This window comes from Anabas testudineus, chromosome 9, assembly GCF_900324465.2.
Source record: "Anabas testudineus chromosome 9, fAnaTes1.2, whole genome shotgun sequence".
Taxonomy (NCBI): Eukaryota; Metazoa; Chordata; class Actinopteri; order Anabantiformes; family Anabantidae; genus Anabas; species Anabas testudineus.
The window spans coordinates 22,214,567-22,241,416 of record NC_046618.1 but is presented as its reverse complement, the minus strand read 5'-3'; the positions used below and the strand labels follow the sequence as shown (position 1 = coordinate 22,241,416).

Below are 26,850 nucleotides of genomic sequence, written 5' to 3'. Positions count from 1 at the left end.
GTTAGAGTAATAAAACCTCAAGAGAAAAATCCTTATCTCATGTGTTTTAGGGGCTAAATATCCTCAAAATACAGACAATCAATTATGCTTCATATGTTTTTATTATAAGAGGGAAATATGAAGCACAAGAGAGTGAAAGATTAATGTCATCGATGATCTACAACACACAGGTAACCCAACCTCTATTTTAGGGTTGAGTAGCTAGCGTAAAACCAAAAACTAATACACATACAGGGGAACACGTACTGAGGAAGAAACACTGAAATGTGACACCACACACCCCGAAACACACACTGTAGTTAAGTGAATGTGGCGGGCTAATTAGGCGTGTTAACCAACCCGAGCACCATGATGGCTTCTGGTAATGACTTTGCACCCAGATAGAGCTGTCATTACGTGGCTAAACAGAACCGTGTATACATGTGTGTCTCTGTGTGCTCATGTGTGAGTGTGTGCTACAACAGGCGGCACAGCTCAGCTGCATCACTACTATGGTGTGTGAACCTGTCAAAGAAAAAACAAGTAGAAAAAACATATTTTAAATGGCATGGGGTTAAAATAAACCATAAGAATATAAATTAAGAAAAGGTATAATTCAATTAAATTCAATGTATATTGTATTACCAAAGGTAATCAAAAGTACACCGTAAAGCTTGGGAGTAGAGGGGTCTCACAGGGGTCTTGTGATTTTATAGTTTTGATGATTTAATGCTAGCGAATACCATGCAACAAAGGTCTCTGGCTAGAATCAAAGGAGGGACGTCTTTAGATCTATCCCTTCTTCACTTGAATGTCAACCTGTATTTTTACTGTATGTGTAAATAATGTCAAAAGATCAAAGGATCACAAACACTGTGCATTACAGTTCTTTTAAATGTCAGATAAATCTGGTTGCTTTCAATTCAATCTGACAAACTATAATAATATAAAAAGGGGTGCATGACAGAAGGCATGGAAATTATAAGTGCAACCCGAGACAAATGCCTAATCAACTTCACCATTTCAGGACTCCAAAGAGCCTATTTGTATGCAGGAGGCTCCAGGCATTCAGCACCAGCAGTGACAGGCGGCAGAGTTGCCATGGTGTCTGTCAACAGGTTAAGCTTACTGGGATCAGCCAAGCATCAAAGTCATTTCAGGGATTAAGATCTGACGGGGAGATAGAGCAGCTCGATTATACATGAAATGTTTTTCACAAAAAATTCCTCTGGTTTCAGGGGTTTTGGGCAAACTGTTCCGGATGGTAGTGTGGATTTAAGAGAGGGGCTTGTGACAGTCACTGGGCACTATCCAGGGCAGAGGAGGGAGAGAAGCTTTTCACTCCTTCGGTATTTACAGTCAAAGTTCCCTTGAGTCACTTAGATGATGCCAATGCATGATCATTTATCACAAGTGCTTTCAGTGAGCCTGGCATTTGTGTCATTTATGTTTTGGGTGTCTTGAATCCATAGAATTTCATCAGAAAAAAAAAATCTACATTAAAAAAGAATTAAAGCTCATTCACCTTCTCAGGAATCTTGGCTCACTGTATTTTATATTTTTCTTATTGTAAATCAATCCCATGAAAAGACCATCTACTGGTGATGCTTTGACTGTGTGTGTGTTATAGCTGACCAAGTTAAGCTGTTGCGTGGCATGAGAGACAAGGAAAAAAGCTGATGGTAGAATATTATCTGGCAGGCTGTTTAATTTAATTAAAGACATTCCACACAGATCAGTCAGAGAATGCTGTTTGCACTGAATGTCAATTACCACAAAGTGGCTGTAGCAGAGAAATATGACAAAATGTTTAATTTCATTAAAAGGATGACTTAATGCATCATTTCATTATGTAAAGGACAAAATGTCTGTTTGGCTAAGTAAAAGACACAGACACCTTTCAATCACCATTGACAGTGAATGTTTCTCGGAATTACCAGCTAATTACCACTGTGATCAAGCATTATTTAAATGTCAAGGCTCCACCAGGAATTAAAGAATGTCTAGATAGAATAAAACTCTAGCTAGTTAAAGAAGCAATGAACGTAACTGATGATTTAAGAATGAACTAGCTACAGTTGCTGCCATTAACACACCTTTTCCAGAAGGCTGAGGGAGAACAAAGCCAGGCAACAGGAACGGGGCTCCAGTGGTCAGACCAGCGGGTTTCAGATCTGTCACACCGTACGTAGTTAGGCAGGTGACCAGGTTGACCAGGTCTTTTAGTGCATCTTTCGATTCATCCTCCTTGGCCTGTTCCAATCTGGATACAGAGAGACAAGCTTCTATGTCACTTGTACAACATACATGTACATGAACTTGTCATGGTTGACGTGAAGATCTTTAATGTACCTGAGCATGAGGTCGCAGAGGAAGGCGTAACCCTGGCACATTCGGAAATCGTCCAGCAGGGTCTGTGAGACATCGCTGGAGTCTTTGAGGAAACATGACAGTCCGGCAAACATGTCAACGATCTCCAACGGGGAGAGATCGTCTGATTGCTGCATGTTCTGAACGCACGTGCCCAGGCATTCCTTCTCTGTATATGGACAGATCGTGGACAGAAAGGGTAAAAACAGAGGAAGAGGAAGTGACTTCTGAGGGATTTAGTGAATTAATACAAGACAGAAAGTAAAAAAAAAAATTTAAGAGACTTTAATTTAAATGCAAATAGATTTGGATGTGTTTGTTTATCCTGTTAACACACATGAAATGACAGCTGTTTATTTTGCATGTGCTTCCTTGTTGGCTCTTCATATTTAAGTAGACATGGCCTGATGACTGGATAGGCATAATTTAGCTTTCTAACCACATGATAATAAACACAAACATACACATGCTCATATACAGGACAGCTGTGTATACCGTGTATGTATTTGACCACGTTGACGCTGAGGCCGTGTCGGGAGATAGTGGTGAGCACCTCCCCAGCGCTTCTCCTCCAGGGCAGGTTGTGGGGGGGACACCAGGATGTGATGGCACTGAACAGCAGCTGGAGGTCATCCTTCTGGGCCAGCTCCTCCGCCGGAGACACAAAGGTACAGAGCTTCACCAGAATCTGGCGGAAAGAAAAAGGAAATCAATTCCAGATTAATCTGTAGCCTAAAAATGGGCTGGTAACATTACTGCTCAAAAAAGAAAAGAAAAAACACTGCTTGCAAAGTCAAGCCCAAGTGTTTCATCATGGATATAAAAGGGAATATGTTACTTTGCATGTGCCTTTGTAACTGTCCTCATAATATATGTGAAAATGCTAAAGATTAAGGACTAATAACATGAAAAATAGAATAAAATATTTACACATGCAGAATTTCCCACTACAGTTGCATTAAAGACCAACAAATATTTTTTATCAGGGCAAACATACACGCTACGCATAAATTACATTTATCCTGATTCAATAGTAAATAAACTAGATATGCTTTTACTCAATAATAATAAATATATATATTGTTTACATTACTTTCTTTCTTTATTTATTTTCTATTAATTTGGGAGTAAATGATGAATAAAAGTTCTGACTGTGGCTGTTAACACAACTGTTATAAAACAGCCCTTTTTGTTTTGTTCCGTTTTTACCTGGACAAAGACTTTCTGGAGTAGCGCTCTGCGGTCAGCAAGGGGGAGTTCTGGATGGGTTGAGCCCTGGCTTGGGTTCTTTTCCTGCGTGGGTGGTGGTGGCGGTGGCGGCTGTGGGGTGGGGCCTACCGAAGCCTCAGCCATGTGTGGCAGGTCGAAGAACAGATAGAGGCATTTGACCAACGTGGAGGGTACAGACATAGTCGTCATGCAGTCCACTGTTTTCTGAGGAGGAATAGAAGAAGTGATAATCATGTCAGAAAAGAAGTCAGAAGGACCTAAAGAAGAAGCCCAATGTGTAGCTGTAAAAAAAGGAAACAGCTCTAAAATAGAAGGCAGCTGACTTCTGCTCAAATAAAGATGGAAGTGTTTTTGTTTTTAGTGTCACTTTGGTAAATGGGTTTATTTGTTGCGTTATGATTCATGGTTGTGTTTCTGTGATAAAAATGAGGTAGGGATGGCTGCGAGGGCTTCGTATGTGTGTTGAGTGCTTTCCCCAATTACACTGCTTGTGTGTGGGAAAGGGCTCGAGAAAAAGATGGGGTTTGCGCTCACTGAGGCGAATGATTAACACACACAAACACACACAGGGAAAAAAGAAGCTCACGCTGAAAAATTATCTCGCTCTTCTTTTCACTTACACACATAAGCTCTCAAGAGTGTGAGTAGACAATAAGCACACACACAATGGCTGAGTCTTCCATTTAGTCAAGACCTGTCTCCACAGGGAAGGTGCACATAGCAGGCTCACACACCAAGTCAAATTCAGTTCCTTGGCTGATCGATGGAGAGAGGAAGTGGGGGAGGGAGTGAAAAAGAGAGCAAGGCCTTGACAGTGGAAGCAGGTAGAGGGGTCTATAGCTGACAGTGAGTAAGGATAATGGAAGACTGGACCAGCACCTGTGCTACACCAAGCCTATATGGCAGTGTGTGTGTGTGCTTTTATAGGCTGTGACAAACATATTGGCCCCACTGCAGGTTTAAGGTCAAGGTAACTGAACAGTCAACCGGGCTGCAAACCAGAGAGGCAAAGATATTTTATTGGATGTGTGTGTGAAAGAGAGAATGATAGAAGCAGAGAAAGAGTAAAGAGAAAGAAAGAACAAACAAATCAAGACAGTCCATCGGTGCGTCATAAAGAGAAACAAACAGTGAGGATGCAAACTATGAAAAAATAAGAAGAAAGACAGAGCTTCAGACAAAAATATTGCTGTTACATCATCTGAGATAGCAAGAGCAGGAGATAAGAGAAGACGAGAAAGAAAGAGCATTATTAAAGAGAGAGGTGACGTCAGGTTTTACGTTAGACCAGCTGCTGGAGGAGTGCTTTGTTTCACTGTCTGAAACACCACAGGAAGGGAATACAAATCCATCAAACCCAGTCACTCGCATACAAACACAATCATACAGACTTAACCAGTACTGTACCTGAGCCACCCTGCTTGATGGCCAATTCTTTTTCTTGACAGTTTGGGTGCACAGCGCAACACAACACAACACAACACGATAATCAAACTGTTGCTTAGTTCTATATATTTCACACAATAACATGAGAGCATGTTGATAGGTTTCTAGAAGCAGCTAAATATTAATACATTTTAGATATAGCAGTATAAATGTATTTATATGCATTGATTTATATTTAGTTCTAGATTAGCGCTTCAACAAAAAGCAGCACAATTTTGGTTCCTACACAGTACATTTAAGCTGTAAATGTGTATATGTAGGGTTAAGTATAGGTTATAGGAGATTTTACAATTTGTTGAAATCTTAAATTTGTGGTAGCTGCAAACTGTGTAGGAGCATGAGCAGCACCAGTTTGTACGACTTTGAAGACTGAGACCTAAAAGGAAATTATGTGTATAACAGATTTGTATTAAATGTCTGAAAATGGTAGTGTTGTTTATTCTTGTTAAAACTTGTAGAGCATGACATGTTTTACAACTACCATCCAGGTTTGTTAAAGAAAGGCACTCAGTAGGACTGATGAAAGACCTTCAAATACTGAATGAAAGGCAGAATGTTGGTTCTACTGTGGTTGTTGATCTGCACAACAATTAAGTTCTGACACTAACAAATCTCTTATCAAAAAGTCTATCAATATTCCCTTAGCAGGCTTCTCTTTTGATAAGTGTATTTGATAAAATGGCACTGAACTCTAGTTCAAATGTATGAAAAGAAAAGTCTGCCCTATTCAAAAAGATTCTTTTGTCCCCCTCAACCATAAAATACAAAATAGTCATTCTGGCTTTGGTTAAGTGACATGATTGTTTGGCCAAATTAAATTTAAACAATACACTGTGAAAGGGCTGACATGACAGAAAAGGTCAACAGCCTCTAACAGAAAAGAAACTTAATTTCACTGATGTGTAAGTGGTTTAAATCCCAAAATGTTTTGTGCTCGTTGCTGACAGCAGACAGGCCACTTGTGAAAAGTGTTAATTTAAGCAAAAAGTGAAGTTCAAGTTTTATATCCTGACTGAAGGCAGAAGCCTTGTTGTGTGTATACAAGTCTAAGTGTGTTTTTTTGCATGCCTGTGTACTCAGTAAGCTGAGGGACTTCAATGTCCTCCCCTGAGACATCTACTCTGCAAGTAGGAGAACACAGTCTAGAAAATAATGCAGTTCAAACAAACAGGTATAAACATAAACTGCACTATATCTCACCTTTCTCTTAAGCTTCCACATGTATTAACTCAAAGAAAAGGCAGAATAGAGGGAGGAACACATGCTTGCAGAAGGAGAGAGGAAGTGTTTCACTCGACAACAACAGTGAATTTCTGATGTGCAGCAGACCAGGTAAAGCATCCAGACAGCTGACAGTGATGTTCGCCTTAAGACCTCAAGAGGAATGCTGGCTGAAAAGTTCAAAAGATGTCTGCTGGCCACAGCACAAGAGCACAGACAGAAGGAAAAACAAGAGCTTCCAACCCTTTGAACCAGTAGCCCATGTAGCTACCACATTAAAGTAGGTACTTTTTGAGAAGTACCACTTTGGTGCTAAGGTGATGCTAAACCTCTGAAAAAACATAAAAAAGTATAAAGTGTGGCAGAAATGGGTGGCTTTCCTCTCTTGCCACATTGTTTAGCTGTTGTCAGCATGCAGGGAAAAAATCTAAAGAATGAGAGGAGTAACTTCTGATCATAAATGTTGATCACTGATGGAAAAATTCAATCAGCATTTGTGTCCATCTCGGCCCTAGAGGTATACGGAGAAACATCATGGGCAGCATCTGTTTCATTCAGTACAGTAAAGCTGGTTTAACAAATCAGTGCTTGGGGAGAATATGCTAGGGTGGATCACATGGGGGTTTTTTATGTGTATTCCAATGTTTCTCAGTTCTTACAGAAGATGATGCTATTTTCTGCTGGGAGATCAAAGACGGGTGATGCAAATGGGTCAATGAAATGCAGAATGCTGAGAAACTACATTTTTCAGAGTTGTACCTCCTGATTTAATCCACCTTCACATCTATGAGGGCAATCCTTACAAAGCACAGTGCACAGAAAAACATGGTGGGGCAGATGGGTGTGGTGTTTTCCTACCCACCTGTCCGGACGAGGCCAGCAGGTTGATAGTGGTCAGAAGCATCCAGCCGCGACTCGCCTCTTCACTCTGGTTCACCTCCAAGAATTGGACTATGGCTCGACTGGCTGCCTCTGGAGACACAAACATGCATACACACAAACACACAGTTAACAGGATGGAAAGTGACAGCTCATTGTAATGGGCAGATGGGCTGTTGGAACAATGATCAGTTATGCAACGAATAAATCATCTTGGTGTATGGGATGTGGGAACGTGTGGGGATGAGTTTGTCTTGTCTACAACCCACATTAAGATGTCATTAACACATGTTTGAATGTGTCGCCTGATTTACAAGATTATATCCTGTCAGAAAATTACTTTCTTACTCTTGTTTTATACAGTAAACAGTGAAGGAGGAGAAAGAGTCTCCATCAACTGTATAGATTCAGAATCAAGATTTACTAAGATTCACAAATATTTGTTGATGACGTGAAGATTTTACGTTGCAGACACTTGAATAATAAAAATTGCAGCTTTTACAAAGAACCTTCATTATGTACATACTGAAAACGATTCATTTGTTCTATGAATATATGTAGGTTGGCTAACACACTGTACAGTAAGCAGTGCTTTTGAACAGTGAACACAATGAACACTGTGTTAAAGCTGTTCCAAACTGACTCATCACATTTACTGCCAGCTACAAAGGCTCCAATTGGTTTAAAAATTTCCCCAACTGAGGAAACATTCCTGAGAACACCAACACTGTGTCTAAAATCACCCACTTATTAATTTAATAGAAACTGAATAGTATACACTAGATAGAAATTTTGGACACTTGATCATCATTTTACATAATCACTGACAGGTGCATAGTTGCACAGATACAAAATGCAATGCAAACCCAAACAACTTGCATGGAGTGCAGCAGCAGATGACTTATGATCACATTGCAAATTATCACATATATTCTGTCCACTTTAGATGGAAGAAATTAACATTTCCAGTCTAGCAGCTCACTATTCAGGGCAAACCAAATTAGGTGCTTTTATGATGACAGAGTGATATAAAGTCAGATAAAAACATGAGTCAACAACTGACTCAATCTACAGAAGCCTGGTGACCAGCTGGAGGAGTGCAAGTTTAGAGTCTGTTGCAAAACCAGAGCTGTTCTGTGCTCAAAAACAACACATCACGTGTTCAGGCAGAGATGAGAGAGAGAGAGAGAGAGAGAGAGATGATAAAAAAGAAGAAACCAGAAACAGAGAGTCGGCGACTTAAAACTGTGTTTGCATGTGGGTGTGCATGAACATCTGTCAGCCTGTTTAATGTGTTTCATGTGGGGAAGCCAAAGACAAAAGCAGCTACTAAAGTCAAAGCTTTGAGGAGATACTGCTGGCTCACCTGTAGTCCAGACTGGTCTTTTATGTCAGATTAAAGACACATTAGCAGAGAAGTTGGAACTTTTTATGTCAATTAGCTCAAATCTTTACATCTTACACTTAATCTGAAAACACTTTCCATATTTTCACTGATCAACTTAAATGTATTTTGTAAATACAAGCAATTTTAGAGTTTGCTGCCTACACTCAGTACCTAAAGGTCAAAGGTGAACATCACTGTTGAATGTGTGTGACCTTTGAGTCAAATATTGATGCTATCAAGATGAATATACGTAGCTGCATGGGCTCCAGAGCCCCTTGGAAAACACTGTCATTAAACACCGTCCGCCTTTGTACTTTTGTAAAATACAGTAAAATAAAGGTTCAATAGAACCTAGTTTTTATTGTAAAGGTAAGATACCTATATATAAAGGTAATATACATTTAGGCAATTGTGCATAAAGATAATCCTACCAATCTATTTTCTCTAATAAGTAAATAATCATTCTGAGCACCAATATTTGAATGTTCTCTTTTGCCACCACCTAAAATTATCCAAATGTAAGCGAACAGAAGGGGGAAAATGCTCCTAATGGATTACTTTATCAGCAAAGTCAAAGGAAGAACAAACCCACCCAAGAGTAAAAACACTTTTGACAAATAAAGGTGCCAAAGAAATGATAAACAGATCTATACAAGTACTTCCTATTACACCCTTACAGTTATAAACCTGCAGGGCTCACCTGTAGATTTATTAGAGGCTCTCCGTCTGATCTCGGTCACCATAAGTCGAGAGACCTGTGTAGTGAACTGCAGCAGGTCAGAGAACTTCTCTGTCATGCTGCTTGGTGGTGCATTCCCGAACACCTAAAACACAGATAATATTAGTTTAATCAGAAATACTAGCATACTAAAACTATGTCAAGAAAACAAGACAGATAAAAAAAACAAAACAATTCAACAACACATAAAGAAGAAATGTTGACGTATTGGTTAAACAATGGACCAAATATGTTCCTGATTTAATGGAGAGAAAAAAAAAAGAAAAATGAAATGGTCATTAACTATTATTAAATCACACAGTTATTTACAGCTGTAATAACATCAAGCAGGGACAAACAGGAATCATTAAGTTGAAGGTGCACTGGTTTACATCTCTCTGGGTTCATGCAGGCCTAATTCTACAACCACAGAGCACACTGCAGCCTGAGCCTTTACCAGAGCAGCTCAAAGATAAACCGTACTTTATTTAACAACAGCTCATCGTGTATTTATTTATCCAGCAAATGTGACAAGGAAGTAGGCCTAGAGCCCTACGTCCTGCTGCACTGGTGAGTATTCTACTTTTGAATTTTGACATGAATTATGTCACCAGTGAGTGAATCACAAGCCAGAGCTGGGTAATTAGCTGACAAGTCAAGAGACTCTTGGTAAGGCACTCCAGTTTGACAAGAACACTCAACAGGGCTGCCTGCAGCAAAGGCTGCAAAACAAAGCCACATACTTGTCTACCAGTGTAACACGAAAAAAGACTGGCATAGAAATACATTCACAGTACCAGAGTGAGAGCTGTATTTTGCATTTTATACCCACAGAAATGTCAACACATTTATTTATGGTCCCATTAACAGTAAAGCTACTTTAGTTATTTATGCATGTCACGCTTGGGCCATCAGTAGATTATCATTTGACCAAATCACATGTTAATGATTGTAATTTGAGCTGGAAATAATCAAAAGTGAGTTATTTAAACAACAAATGTCAAATATCAGAAGAAATGTATTAACATTATTTAATTTTCTGTTTTTAAAACTCAATTCACTGTTTAATCACTGATTATGGTATGTTTTCCAATTAGATTCATCACTTGTGTGTAACTACAACTCAAATATTTTCAATGAGCTTAGTTAACATGCAATGAGTCTTTAAAATGCTAAGACACTTCTATTTTGTGTATATTTTTGTTCATTCTTGACCATTACTGTGTAAGGCATTTATCATTTGATGCAGCTTGTGGATGTCTCATATTAAAAGTGTTTTTATATTAGAAGACCTGATTTAGGTACTACATTTCTGGAGATATGACCTTTAATTCAATGGTACTAGACGTTCCAATCAACTGTGAAACAGTGAATTCATGACTTAAAACATGTGCCTCATTGTATTCAGCTGAACTTTGGCCATCGAAATACTTGCACACATCAGCAGGCTGTTTAACATTAAAATTAACTACAGGCAGTGGAAACACAATCTGTGAGGTGTCAGGTCTGCTTTGTATAGAAATGATGTGTTAACCCCAGCATCTGAATCTCACACAGTTAACATCTCAGTTGTGAAATTCATATCAAACCATCCATATCTGATGTATAGTGTTAGCAGCACTATAGTTGATGGAGTAGCAGCTGGTCTGTATTTCTAGGAGTTCAACAGCATGTCTGACAAACTACATGGACAAAAAACACAAAGCCTGAAAGGCAGATTTATACATCACAGGACCCAAAAGAATGATTTTCATTAAAACGTCACTTCTGAGTTGTTTTATGAATGCCTCACCCCCATAGCACTCCCTCCACCCTTGGTGTGACTTACCCTGTTAAATACAGGAAGCATCATATAGAGCTTCTCCTCCTGCTCCTTCTGAGTCATGTGGCGTGGTGGGTGGCACAGTTCAGAGAAGAGGCGTCGAAGGTGCATCAGGCCCAGAGCATTGTCTTGGGGGCTGCACTCCTCCTGCCTCGGCCGCCCCATGATCCTCTTCACCATGTTCATCTTGAGCGGCTTTGTCAGGGCAAAGGCAGCCCTGTGGAGGGGAGAGAGGAGGTTAACATACAAAGCAGTTCAGTACTTAAACATCCTTTTAGGCTGGGTATCTGCACTGAATACTTTTTTGTACAAACTGAAACATACTCCTGGCGTTAAGTATCACATCTCAATCTACAGTACAGGCTGTTCCCAGTTCTATTACTGTTTTTCTTTAGCCTTTTATTTGAACTGAGCACAGCTAAACCCATGACTGATATTAATTTGATAGCACTCTTTCTTGGTTTCAACCATAACATGGTTGTTATATATTTAGCCATTATTTCCACTTCCGATTCTCTCCAGACTATCTTTAAAAGGGTTGCTAGGAGACTTCACAGAGCTGCAAAGCCTACATACAATGCAGATAAACATCCTCTGATGATAACAGAATCAGCAGTCTGGCACAGTGGAATAAAGTTACTCATCAATCTCTAATACAAGGCTTTCTTTTCAGGTACTGCATTGACACACTGTACCTTGTTCAAGGGTGCACTAACCGTGATGGCTGAAGAAAAAAAGAGTTTCTTGTTTATTTACATCACATGATAGAGTATGAGCTCTTGGGACCAAGTACTTAACATATTTTTCTCAGCTTGTTTCCCCCCCCATGTACTTCTCTACATAAATACTTACTAATGTGTTATGTTACATCTGTAATGAGTGCAATTGCTCTAACCCTTGGACTCTTTCATACAGTTAAGGGAGATAATTAGGTAGATGGGAGCTTGACCTACTTTTGGATTCACACTTATAATACTTAAAACGAAGACAATGAAACAAAGAAACAGTGGCGTGTGGTGTTGTGTGTGGTGTTAATTACAATCAATCGCATGACATAGTGATTAGACTGTGATCATTCAATTCCTCATTGGAACAATTTACTAGCAGGTGTCGAAACGGTGGTAAATTCATTTTTCACTAGTATTCATTAACGGAGAGCTCAGGAACATAATTTATTTCTGTGATCTATGTGGTCTACGCATGCCACGGTTTGTGGCATGCGACAAAACAAGATTTTAAACACAGTGGTGTCATATTCCACTGACATTAATCCCATTCATCACCTATAGGACATTATGTATCAGTGCATCCAATGCTACGTATCACCAAAGCCTTTCCTGGAGCTCACTGTTGCTCTGATCCAGGTCTGGGAGGAAATCCCCCATTACACCAACTGCTGACTCATCAGGAGTATGCCCAGATGTTTGGGAATCATGAGGCACATGAGGGCGACACACACTCCTGAGTCACCTTGTCACTGATGAGATTCACACACCTGGCTGCAGATCTCTGTTAAAGGTAAGACTGCAGGTCTCCGTTATCAAAGTTCCCCTTATTTACATACATTTCAAGGAGAACCACTCTGCTTCTCAATCACTCATTGCCACACATTCCCAGTATAATACATTCTTTCATGACTTAGCACCATTTTCCCCTTCCATCCTTGCTCAGCGGCACCTCAGAAGTAGCTACTGGGGACAGGGAAAGTATTTTTCATTACTGTCTTCACTTATGCCAAGTCTAACCAAATCTGGATTCAAACCAGGCATCCTCGGGGCAAAAGCTCCTCTGAGCAGCCTAATTCACTCTTGGCAAGCTTCTCCGTCTGTTGCCTGTATATAAATGTGATCGTATTGTTATGATGTCATAGTTGCTGGCACTATGCAGATATTGGGGGAGGGTTTAAAGTAGTTTGTAGAAGTGACTGTATGCCAAAAACAAATGATTTTGACTAATGTGACTGAGTATGTTCATCATCACTGCTGGATGTACTTGTTACTCTTCCTCATGTAAACAACAGCTCAAGTGAATTCAATTATTGTGTCTGTACATATTTTTATTGAGAGGTTAGTTTTTATGGCTGAAATAATTATTCCCATTAACACTCTAACTCTATCCTCTCAGGGTCAACACTCTTCCCCACTTCCTCTGATTTATGACAGAATTAACATTTTGCATCTTTTCCCCTTTCATTATCAAAAAATGTTCAGCCACTGTTTTATTAATATTTTCTCATCTATCGAGTACAGTGTTGACCGTGACCATAAATACTAAATTGGAAAATTATTAGGGGCTCCCAGAGACAGACCCCCTAAGGAGTGCTTTCTTGTATAAGATCTACTTTACTATTGACTGGCATCTCAACAACCCAAATCTACTTCCTCTTTGTTACTCTCATTCTTTTAAGGGCTTTCATTTAAAACGGCAACGCCATGAAGAGCAACATTATGGAGACGAAAGACAGCAACATAAAAGCTTTCACGTATTATTCAGATTTACAGGAACGCGGCATCTACAACACTAATAAAATTACTCAGTCAGTAACTCACTTTGCCCACACAGCAGGGCTGCCCTCTGTGTGAACTCAAAGTCAAACTGCAATTACATCTAGCATCTGCCAATTGGTACACATTTTATTTTAAATGGCTGACACTATCCTAAATAGGACAAAATCAAGATAAAAAAAAAAAAAGTATGAAATATAAAATCTTGTAAAAATAAATGTAGGTGACAATTTCTTCTCTAATCATACTGTGAGTTAGAGAATTAGTTCTGCCACAGCAGTGTTTCGGCTTCTTGAAAGAGAATAACCACACACAGGTAGGATGTTGGGTTAATCTCAGAGACAATTTTACACACATGATGGAGATCAAAGAGACAGAACCTGAAAGGCTCAGGGCTTGACATTCACAATACAGCCTGTGTTGGCAGTGATACACTTCACTCACCGTTCAGCTCATACTAAAAGCCAGCACTGCCAGTCTGAGATAAGGCGTTAGAACACAGTACTCTGAAACAACAAAGTTATACCCCTGACTTCTGCAGGAAGTAATCATGTATAGTGAACATGTGACTGAAAATCTCTGTCTTCAGGGACAGGCCTAAAGATGCAGCAATTGTAAATTGTAGAAGCCATTTTTTTTTTTTTAATGAACGTTCACTATCTAGATTATTAATCTACGATTCCTGGCCTTAAATGTAAAATGTAAAAAATGTAAAAACACAAGACAATATCTTAGAATACACACTTAAGACCAAAGGTAAAGTACATGGTCATTATGCAGCAGGTACATTCAAGCTTTTAGGCTAAAAATAAACTTCCCTATATTGACTAACACCATTGCTTCACTTTTTCACTGGTTATAAGAGGAAGTGTCTGTAGAACATTAAGTCTTTTCAGCAAAAGAAAGTTACAAAGCAAGATCTGAATGAATGTAATGTTGAAATATGTCATGTTCACAATGGCTACAGCTGTTTACATCGGAACACAATTAAACATTTACTAGGTTTTTTGTTTTGTTACTTTTAATGTAAGCCAGCTGACACGGTCACAACCAACAAACGTCACCATACAATTCTTAAAAGGCTGAACTGCCAACAGCACATAACCTCAACAATTTTCCACAGAAACTGATTTCCTCAGAACTGGTCTTGTTTCAGCAGAAAACATGGCTGCTGGTTTTTGACTGCATGTCAGAAACTACGAATCAGCAATTGGTTGTAGTCAGGAAAGGAAATTAAAACAAAAGCACAACTATTTGGTTGCTGAAAACCCCAGTTTAGACAGGAGCATTCTCTATACTGTTGACTGTCTTGAATGTTTTAGGAATTAAAGAGCTCTGACTTAGAATCTGACTTTTCTTTTTATTTATGAAAATAGGGGGGCCAAAACATTAGGCTGCTCTAGACACCACCTTAACATAATAGTGTGTTAGCTATGCCTTTGTTATAGCTTGAAAGCTCCAATACATTTTTCTTGCCACTCTTGAAATACAGACAAAATTTTCACCATACTTTAGGGCAGTAAAATGCATCTATATTTAGAGCAGGGAATGTCAGTTATATAGTTCTACACTTTGTGTTGATTATATTTAATTAAAGTTCAGCTGATCCTAAGATGTTCAATTGGCTCCCACTCTGCTTTACCAAGCTGTTTCTTTTTAAGTTTGGACTTAGCATGTGCCTCAGACAGCAAAAGCTAAACCTAGCACCCATCAGGATACGTGTTCAACAACAACACTCTATAATGGTACAAGAACTGACGCCAACACTTATTTGTTCCTTTCATGGCAGGTGATGCACCACCTAATGGCACAACCAGACACTATCTCAGAATACTGCACACTGCAGTACAGTTAAGACCCTTTCATAATTTCAAAGTGCACATGACAAAAATTTTGTGATTATCCCAGTCCATGTAGGGTCAGGACAGCCCCTGAATGTATGAGTGCAGCCCAATAATTTGTGTGATTTAATTATTAACTGCAATTAGCCATTTAATTTTGGTTGGTTTGTAATAATAACAACCAATTCTTTATGCTCAGTATGTCTTATCTAAAGATTATTATGGTTTTTTACTAATATAAGGTGAGGGAGCTCCCATCATGCTGCAGACTCTCCACTGCTAACAGCTTTCCCCTGTCTGTGATGACACATGTTTTATGTTTGGCCCTTGCTTTTCATTCATACAGTTTAATTATCCACAACCCACAAGGCAGTCCTTATCATAAATAAAACAATCTGAATGGGTAAACCTTTGGCATTAGTGAAGCCAAGCGGCACATAAAAAGCTGGCCACGGCTTTGAGAAAAAGCTGCAGATCTTCTGCTCATATGGCCAAGCCAACACCACCAGCGGGGTTACAAAGTGATCAAGATGTAGCTTCAACCACATCAGCAGAAATCCCCGTCTTCAGCTGTTGGACCAAATGGAAAATTAGGCTGAACCACAGACAAGTCTGTTGAGAAGTTGCCAGTCATGATAAAAATCTTGCTGGATTTCAGAAATTGAGAATCCAAAAGCAGAAGAGCTTGGCCTGTGGCCGGTTTAAAAATATCCAGCCCACTGGGCCAGTTTCCTGAGTCCATGTTTAAAGCTGCAGGTTTTACTATGAAAAGACAGAAACTGTTAGGAATGACGGAAACCAGAGAAAGGGTATAAAGATCTGTTTGGAAGGTCTCAGTAGTCGTTTGACCCCATCTTCTCATTTATTCATTAACACCTAATAAAAGTATAAAAATAGATTCTGTTGACCTGGTAATCTGGATAACTTTGCCAACACCTCTGCCAGAAAATAAGCAAAATTAATCACTGCAATCCAGCATGTTGCTGTGATCTTGGAACTTGGCAATATTAGTAATACAAGGTCTGAGAGAAGAAGAAATTCTAAAAGTTTAGACAAATTAGGTACAACTTAATTTAGACATAAAACTAAAACTAAGCCATAAAGATCACTATAAAAAATAAATAACCCCTTCACTGTATAGCAAAGCTGGGTACACAACTACAGTAGGTTAATGTTAGTGTTTGCCTCAAGATTAGCTAACATAAAAGTTTAACAAAAGTAAAGTTATTGAAAAAAAATTATATTAACCAGAATTACCATTAGAGCCGTATTCAAGCTGAAAAGCACCTATTTCTGTACTGGAACATATTCTTGATGTGGATCAAAGCCAGCATTTATCTCTGAACAATGCTGACTGTTGACACTGCTGTACGGGGCCCTGTGTAAGTGCTGAGAGGATGGTGGAGTCGGAGCACAGCAGGACTGGGACCACAAACTGGGGCAAACACATGTCATACGACTCGGCATAAGGCTGAGTTGGAAAATCAACAAAAGGTTGGCAGTGGCAAAATGCAGTGATCCGCAGACAAATGCAGGATTACATTACTCCACCTACTTGGTAATCAGCAAGCGTCATAAAACCACAGACTCTAGTCCTAGGATATGTTCTGTTTGTACCTCCCTTTCAGCACTAGACTCTGGCTAAATTCTAGATGCACAAATTACTGTCTTGGGGCAGTAATACTTGATTAATATCTTAGGAAGACGTGCAGCTTTACCTAACGTGCAGTTTTACTTTTTAGTCGACTTCCTGAAGCCTTATCTCAGATGGTGACTATTTCCACAGAATGAGAACATTAGTTTATTTTGTTCTCTCTGCCTTTATTTTCCTGTAGATTTTTTTTATTTATAGTGAATTTATAGTGAATCCTAATTCAAAGTGGATGATATATGAGGCTCAACATAAAAATAATATATAAAAAATATATATCAGCTTGGTTTATTGAGTGTAAACTTTTAATTTTTAATTTCAGATCTGGAAACATAGCTAGGAAAAAACAGAGATGCCCAAATTTTGCCATCGGAGCACTCTAATTTCCTTCAGAGATACAAGACTGTCTTATCTGTTCATCCAAAATCTTCTGAGAGGAAATGGATGGACCTGAAGGAAGCAGGCAGTGACTCAGAAGTACAAACATGTGTGAGCACAAGCAATTTAGATTCCTTGAACATCTTTTCATGTTGCTAATATTATCTCTAGCAAAGTCAATGGGTATTGTCTATGGCAAAGAATTTTCAATATAGCTTGAAATAACAACAAAAGGTTGCTGGCCCACTTCTCCACTGATCTGAATCTGAATGCATAGTTGTTGGGCTAACATGGTGGAACATTTAAATATCTCCACCACCAACATCATCAAAGTAATGACCAACTTAAAACTAATGAAACATTTTACTCAGGTACTAGACAGAAAGAAATGGTGCACAGACAGTTTCCATCTGATCATGCTTTGTTATAGCTATGACCAAGGCAGTTTTAAGGAAAAATGGCACAAAATACATCTTGTCTTGGCTGACAATGGTTTAATGCCATCAATGGATGTCAACTCCCATGCAGTGGGGAACTGAACTTGCTTTCTTGGCCTCCAGTCTTTTTTCAAAGCAATCTCTATAAGCGGACGCCAGCTTCAATGAGTGTCTCACACGGTTAGCACTAACTCCTGGGAGATGAAGGCAGCCAGTGCACTGGAAAAGCCCAGCATTTCAAACGCTTGTGTGGTTGTTCCTCTGGAGAAAGTGATGTAATCACAGAAATGTCTCCTGACTGACAGTTTACAGGGGTAGGTGGAAGCTGGGAAGCTCCACAGAGAAGAAAAAACTAGGTTGACAGGAGTTAGATAAAACCAAATTCTGTACAACAAAACGCAAACTGGAAGAAATAAAAGGCTATGTGGGAGGATGAAATTATGTCCAGCCAAATGCTGTCTGGCTGAAAAACCCCTTACAGTAAAAAAAAAAAAAAATCTTTTGACGTACATTTTAAAATCATTATAAAATAACTTATAATTACAGTAGCATGTTTTCCATCAACAGCTAATGTCGAACTTGTCTAGACAGGACCAGAGGACTCAATGCACAACAATATAATCTTCAATCAGTAAAATCTAAGGTGTCATCATCTCTATTACAACCAGCCAGTAATCAAAATCTGTTTTGGCAAAAAAAATCTTTATCATGCTTAAAAAGTGAGAGCTGAGGTACAGCAGCTTGTGACTGACAAACAAAAGGTGAATTTATTAATCGGAGGTCAGAATAGAAAGACATTTTAGTAGGTAGTGATAACAATGCTGCATAGTTAATGTTTTGTGCTGATAAGCTAAATGGTATCCATGACAACAATCAGGTACCAAACAAAATTGTTGGCTGTGAACCACAATTACAAAATGACAGGCTGTAAAGGAAAACTGTAACTACAGTGTATATACACACACGCATTACATGTACATGGAATTCACATATTTGTCCTTTTACATCACCAGCATCAGCAACAGTGCCATGTGGCCCATAAATTCAACTTTAAAGGGAAGCTATAACCCCTAAAGCCTAAACTCACATTGTTCTTTGTATGATGAATGATTCATTTTAATAGATGAAACACCATCACAACCAGATGCCTAAAAAGATGTTAAAATGTCGTCTTATGTGGACCAAATTCTAACATTTCACTCTCATATGTTATATATTATTATACTACAAAGAGGAATGTAGCATTTGTTTCTTTCTATCCATCAGACAATTCTCCATCTTGGCTTTTGCTTGGTAACAAATCATCCATTTTCTGCTTTGAAGAACTTGATATTTTTAATAGTAGGCTTTGGTGAATTTGAAAACATGCCAAATTTACATATTACAAAAAAAAAAATCTAATGTCATGGAAAATTCAACACGGTTCTCATCTTGATATTTGCTGGACAGGAGGTTAAATGCAACCCTAGCAAGCCAGCGTTTCTCTTTCATCCTGCACAGAGACAACAGGGTATTTTATTTCAGATACTGTAGCTATGACTGTGACTGCATCCCTCACTGCTAGTGATGGTAATCAAAGCTTATCCCATGACTGCACTCCGACTGTAAGCATATACCAAACTAAATGATAAATAACTGTTAAGTAATATGTAAATGAGTACAGTGCTGACACTGAGAGGTAATTATTTTACATTAATAATACACATGCTATATGTACCAAGGTCAGGCTTTGGCAGTTAACAGTAAACAAACCCCTGGTCGCCACGGAGACAGGCTCAGCACCAAGCTCTTAATTTTCCCTACCTGCTGTTCTCTCTGCGCTCCGCCAGCATCTCAACTCATCAGCAGCACGGGAGAGAAAAATATTCCACTATAAACCGATGCCAACTTCTGATTCCCCAAAAACCTGTTGTCTTTTAGATAAGGAACGGCGATGACAATGGTGTCATGCCTTTCTCTCACGGCGGAGTGAGAAGAGGAGAGGCTAAGTATGGAGGCATGACTTGTCTTCATTGGCAGTGCCAGAGGCTTTGTTCACAAGCCAGCTTACTGTGTGTGTGTGGCCTGCCGGGACTGGCACAGCTGATCCCCCCCTGACACCGGGTGGGGTGTACAGGGCTTTGGAGGAAGCAGAGGGGAGGGTGGAGTGTGTGTGGGGACCATCACCGTCATTGAGGAACATACCATTTCGAACGGAGAACAGGGGACACGCACAACTCACAGCAGTACAGAATTAAAAATTCATCATATGGGAATCTAGTCGTCATTAAGTAGATTCAGGCCCACTGAGTTAACATTATTTTTGCATTATAGTGGCATCAGGCACTTTCTGAGAAAAACTATTTTAGAGTAATTTAAATTGCCTTTGAAAAGAAAAACAACATGTTGATATGTGATGTAGTGCTGAAAATAATCACTATTTATCTGTTATTCTATAGATTTACAGAACTATAAGAGAACTTGCTACAGCTAAAAGTGACCATTTCAAATGCAGGGTTTGGTCCAACAGTCCTAGACAAAACTTAACTTTAAATAATCATTTAAAGTAAAGAAAAGCAGCAAATTCTCTCAAAGGAGATGCTTTGAACACAGAATAATAAGCATTGTATTCACTAGGTTAATTATCATTGACTAAATTATTCTTAAATCACACTAGAGCTAAATAATTAGTCAATTATTAAAATTGCACAAAACTTCAGACATTCTGATCAATTATTTGAGCTCTTATATAATAATAAATTAAATATTAAATATGTTTCAGTTAGTTGTAAGTTAAGATGTCACCTTGCAATGGAAATGTTTTATCATTTAAATAAATTAGAAAATAACTGTCAGAACTACTGACATTGTAAAATTATCTTTCATGTCAGAAATGATAATAAAATGTGGTTTCCAGGAGGGGCAAGAAGCCCAATAAAAATGAGGCCAACAGGAAAAGCAGATCATCCACATCCCTGAATAAAGCAAGCTATACAATCTCTTAAGCCGGGCAGATACTGACCCTGTGTGGTGTTTGTTAATCGTGTATGATCTGTACACTCACACTACACGTTTTAATCAGCCCTCCCACTCTGCAAGGACCTTCATTGTCTACTTACACTGTACAGGTCAGTCAGACGGACACAATAAGGAGCCGACTACAGCTGACATAATCAGTTTCAAGAAATCCAAGAGAAACATCCTAAATTTAATCTGTATTATTTTGAAGATTAAATTAGGAAGAAAATGTTTCAATACGTCTTGCCATGCTATGTTTCTTTCTGTCAACAAATCCCATGAAAAGAATAAAACTGTAGTTTTTAGTAAACGCCACCTAAACTGGAGTAAATCATTTTACTTACTATTAGGCTTTTGGTGCATTATATGTGGGAAGAAATTAAAGCAAAGTGTCCAAGTTTATTGTAATGAAGTAAAATGTTGTCCAGAGCAAAAATATGTCAAAGTAAATAACCTCAGTATTATTAATTTAATGTTAATTTTGGTCTTTTCATGGGATTTATTGACAATTGAAGAAAACGTAATTTGACAGCTTTATTTTCTAACCGGAAATGAGGAAATTCTCTAACTTGCTATAACTTGTACAATTGCTTAGCACGGTAAAACAGTACCTGGTAGGTTTAAACACAAAGTATGTCTGTGTTGACACTGATTGCAGTGTTCTGCTGGCTCTTTTGACGTGAAAGCCATTCCCCTGAGCGTTAATTAAGAATGATCTTCTCTTGGGTTATGACTGCACCCTGTTTCCTCTCAAGAAAGATGACACCCCAAGTCCTGTGTCTGATGTAGCATCTTCACTGAGAAACACCATACACACTATACAAGGTCTCTCTTTCTTTGTAATGTATTTTACACGGCCTGTGAAAGCTCACATGGTGCACTAAGAGAGAAATTAGCATTGGACTTACACTGCATTATCCACAATGTTATAATGCAGCTATGCCACATTTAATCAATATAGAGAGCCTCGCAACGTACAGAATGAACATCACTGCTCCCACTGCATCACACAAGTGCAAAAATAAAAATGTAATAATAAGAATTTTTAGTTTGTTTGTGTACATTAGTCTTTGCTGTATAGAACTTTGGTCTCATCCTATTGTCTGATAACCTATGTATTTATTTGCAGTGTGCCAGATTTCTTCTTCCAATTTCAGACTCATTAGTTATAAACATTGCAACTTTTTCTATTTATACAAAGCAATCTGCAGTTGTAGATGCAGGGACAACGGCTACTGTATGGATTTAGCAGGTCATAGCATGTCTTACTTTAGTCCTACAGAGTAAACTCAGCTGAATGACTGATGACAAGAGTTTCCCTGTTTAACTGTCTGCATACTGGAAGTGCAGTGGAAAGCAGAAGAAGAAAACCCTGAGGTTACAGTTAAGAAATTACTTTATTGTGACACAGCTAGATGTGGTAAATCTAAGTAAATCACTGCAGAAGTGGAATACAAATAAGAGTTAACTTCTGTAGTGGAAAAAGGCACCAACAATTTTATAGTCTTAGTTAACTAAGAACACCTGATCAGGTTTGTTTAGGGTGTTAATTCTAATCTGACACCAACAGGGGTCTCACACCACTAATGTTTTAATTTGTGGCCACTGAAACGACCTTTAGTGGGAACATTTGTCATTTCAATTGAGAAATACAGAGGTCGGCAGTGGCTGAAAAATGATGTGGACACTGCCATTTGCTGATGATGGACTGCACAATGCATTCTGCCTGCATCTGTGTTTATGCTCAGAGTCATTTGCTAGTGTGTCCAAATGATTTCTTACTTTTACAAACACTACTTTTCATTGTGCTATACAGCAGAATGCTGCACTATTAGTGCCTAGATGTGAAGCAGAGCAGTGCCGCAAGACTGCAGGTTGAGACGGACAACAGAGAAAATAAGATATTAATGGGTATTATTTTAGCCAATACCAACACATTAGGGGATCAGCCCAGTAACTATACTGAGGACATCTCTAATCTTCATTCATTCTTGCCAATATCATTCTGTCCTATAATTCAGCACAATATTAACATGACAGTATTGTTTCTCTGAAGTAAAATGCACATCAAGACTCCTCAGTGTCTAACAAAGTGAAAGGTCCATATGTCCAGGTTAAAAACACTGCATATGTGCCAGCATGCCAAGAGACGTATGTTTGTGGCAAGAAATACAATCAGTCACCTGACACAAATGTTCAGCCCAAAGCTCATAGCAGTACCAAATTTTTAACTACAGTAGTATGTAAAGAGTTACTCAGCTTTGGGTGTGATGTTAAATGACTTAGATAAAGGGGTGTAACTTGATCAGTACATCCAGTCAATACAGAGAAGTATTTGTTTTAACTGTAAACATGAACATGCCACAAGAAGACTATGTTATTCTACAGCTAAGGGCTGTAACTCACTGTTTAAACAACCTCAACGACACAGGATTGTTGGCTAATGTGAAACACTTAAGCTACTTTTGATTAACAGGACTCACATTTCTGTGCTTTCTTGGTTTCCCATCAGTGATATTTAGTTCCATCTACAAAAGAAATGTCAAATATTCCAAACCACAAGATCTTCTAGTCATCTGACCAATCAATCTATTACAATTTCTAAACTGAAACTAGCTTCCATGTTAATTTAACTTTTTAGATACATAAATAATAGAAACAACACAGAAACTAATTTCAGCATGTTCTGTTCACAGTATAAATACACAGAACTTTGTGTGCAGAAATAGGCTCAATATATATTTAAATTACAACTTAAACAACTTAGTAGTCCTAGTGGTGTTCATGTGCCCACAACATGTGCAGAGATGTGTAACAACCGTTATTTATTATGCATTTATGTATTTAATTATTAAAGAAATTACAATTCAGAATTTTAACCTTCAATTGTAAAGAGAAACGTTTTTTTAAAATAATGTCACGTTTTATTAATCACAACCTTCACTTTTACTTAAGTTCTAGACTCTTTCATTTCATAAATATTTTAACATCCTTTTTCATTACATATATTCATTGCCTGTAGTCACTGTGTAGTCATCTATTACCTGCATGTGTCTACTAAAACTCAACATAAAACATTTATTCTTTAATCTTTTATTTTTGCAATCTTACAATGCCAAAGACCTTGAAGCACATACAGATATGGTCAGGCTCACGAGGCTCGTATTTTATTTTCTGTTGTCTGTTATGCATTTGACTGGTCATTTTGAGGATTTGTTTTTACACTTACTGGAATAAAATACAATAAATATATTATTTATGTCTGTGTGGACAAAAGCAACTCTATGCACAGCAACTATTGACTTAGTTCTTTACAGAATAAAGCTTTATGGGAAGGTGGCATAGAGCAAAAAAAAACTCACACTAACTCTTAGTTAGAGTCGACTGGTTGTGGTCTGATGAAACCAAAATTGAACTTTTGGCCATCAGACTAAATGCTATGACTAGCAACGAACCCAGACAAGAGCTACTATATGCACAGTCTCTTCCATTTCAACCACGGAAGCTTGAAATTCCTGCACAGGAGCCACAGAAATCTTGGTGGCTTTCTTCACTAGTTTACTTCTTGCAAGGTCAGTTTTTGAAGACGACCCACTGTAGGCAGATTTACGTATGTGCCATATTCCTTTAATTTCTTAGTGATGTATTTAATCATATTCCAATGCATAAAAGGTGAGAACTTTCATGGGGGTTGAATAGTTTTTTGTACTGTATATAGAATACAAATTGTTGCTGTGATGTTGCTATTATGGACTTACTGAGGATTGTTGTAAGCGTTGTATTGTGACCCTCAGGATAAGCAGCCATCATATTCAGTGTGACTGAATATAGTTAACTAACATGTTAATATTTTTTTTTATTAAGGGACACAGGTATGTAATTGGAAAAGATCAACCTGTAACACACAAGAGAGCATCTCAAACCAAATCACTTAACCTGATTCTGACTATAACAAAGCATTAGACATTGGTGCACACACAGTGTACAAAAGTAGGGAAAGGGGTTATAAGTTGTGTGGATGACTATTTGCCTGTATTACCCTGAAAAGTTGCTCTTTAGCTAATGTTAAGATGTGTTATATAAACCTGAAAAATGTAGACAGCTGCGATTAAAATGCTTCTTGTCTGCCCAGCCTGCAGATGTTTACAGCTAACAGTTACAGTTATAATTAAGTGCTGGGAAACAAACAATTCCCAGATTGCACAAATGACAAACATGAAGATGTGCTGTACAGTATTCGACCAAGTTATTTATCTAGAGGAATTTTCTATTCTCTTTTTTCAGAAACATACCGATTCTCCTCATGTGCATTTGTTCTTCTTGGTATCTCTCTTTTTTTTGGGGAACTGTCTGTCAGTACTGGCAAGGATAAAATCTGCAGAAGTAAAACCACTTCTATCATGTGACCCATGCCTGTGTGGCAGGGTAAGCTCACAGCTCACACTGTTAAGGGACATAGTAAACATCTGAGCGAGCATGACATACGTTTACAATAATATTGGTCAAATTATAGTCCACATTTAGCTCAGCGGACCCGCCGACAGGCAGGCATCCAGAGAGCTGTGTAATCCGGAACAATGCACTGGCTAGTAGCCACACACAGGTAACTTTAACTTGCACCGCAGGGAGGCACGAAATGAGGTCGCAATAATAAACATTACGCCGGTGATTGCGACTTGACTGTAACAAACCAGCCTTACTCCTGGTAAATCATCGCGGTACAGCAACCATTTAACCAGCCATAATACAGCCTAGCTCATGTTTACTAACGCCACATACTGAAGCTGTTACCTAAAGGTGACACTTGTGTGTCTTCGTGTGTTTTCCCTTCAACCATAATAAGTCAAATTATTGCTTGAGTCACCGCTTTCTAAACACACCGGGTCAAAATAAACATCTCTGTAATGCTGTCAGCTGTGTTAGCTTAAAACACTACCGCCAGTAAGCTAGCGTCCAGCTGATAGCATCACAGAATCTGAACGTTAACTGTCGAGCTAAACGGTGTGGCCTAAAATAAATGCGTAGCAAAGAGAGAGGCTGCTTTGTTTTTCAGTGTCAAACCTGGAAAGGTAGTGCCTTTCTGTCCATTACTGCTGACATGCTAACATTAGCTTTAATGTCGCTGCAGTGGGAACTAACGTTCGCACAAGCCGAGATGGGCATTCCAGTCTGGGCTAGCATGCTAGGCAACTAGCACAGTGCTAACTAGCCACTCCGGAGACCTCTGTGTCTTCAGTGTATCCGCCTTCCACTTACCAGTAAGCAGCGTTTACGGCAAAATGGGTCGGTTCTGGCGGCTACGATAACTTCCAATGTGTCCCTTAAGTCGATGCGGGGCACTGCGTGTATATCCATATGTCACAGACGATGCTTTAATCCAACAGTGGACACTGCTCCCTCTCCTTCCTCCTGCCGGTAGCCATTTTTCCTCAACATCCAAATAAGCCGAGCTCGTCCCAGCGCTGGTTTTCCTCCAAACAGCATCCTCCTCTGAGCCCGAGCGGTCCGCATGTGAAGGACAAACCTGACATCTGTCGGATGCATGGAGGAAAAACCTCCTGCTATATAGATATATTTAAATGGAAGAGATGCCATTAAAATGTAAAGTGGTGGAAAGTAATTGAAGCAGGCCTATATCTATTTATTTATTTACATTTTGGTAACCCACTGTAGTTAAAACAGGCTTACAGTTTAACCCTAGAAAGTAGTTAATGAAATAAAACTCAGCTGTTTTAAGATTTACTGAATTCACTTGAATATGAACTAATTCTGTGTACAAAAAATAATTTATCTCATATCATCTTTAGTTCCATGGTAACAGAGAACTTATATTTATATTTCATACTACTAGAAAATTATTCTTTGCCACATTTTTCATCTTTGAAAATCTGCCACAAATAAGAGATGACTTCACAAAAATGTTTTAAAAACGTGTTTTCATTTGTGTGTAGCCACCACTTTTACTTTTTTTTTATTGCTACTAATTCTCT

General features: G+C 38.6%; 1 protein-coding gene across 2 annotated transcripts in view; it reads right to left on the bottom strand.

Moving 5' to 3' along the window:
- The window catches only part of wdfy3 (WD repeat and FYVE domain containing 3), a 72,174-nt gene extending 45,863 nt beyond the window's left edge, over window positions 1–26,311 (bottom strand). For both annotated transcript variants that reach the window (XM_026342873.1, XM_026342872.1), the window contains exons 1-8: window positions 26,117–26,311; window positions 11,059–11,269; window positions 9,213–9,336; window positions 7,109–7,218; window positions 3,559–3,783; window positions 2,845–3,037; window positions 2,332–2,518; window positions 2,076–2,242 (exon numbers count right to left, since the gene is read on the bottom strand). In XM_026342873.1, the coding sequence (XP_026198658.1) occupies window positions 2,076–2,242; window positions 2,332–2,518; window positions 2,845–3,037; window positions 3,559–3,783; window positions 7,109–7,218; window positions 9,213–9,336; window positions 11,059–11,238 (1,186 nt within the window). In that variant the 5' untranslated portion in view covers window positions 11,239–11,269; window positions 26,117–26,311. The remainder of the gene's footprint in view (window positions 1–2,075; window positions 2,243–2,331; window positions 2,519–2,844; window positions 3,038–3,558; window positions 3,784–7,108; window positions 7,219–9,212; window positions 9,337–11,058; window positions 11,270–26,116) is intronic.
- Window positions 26,312–26,850: the final 539 nt, after the last annotated feature.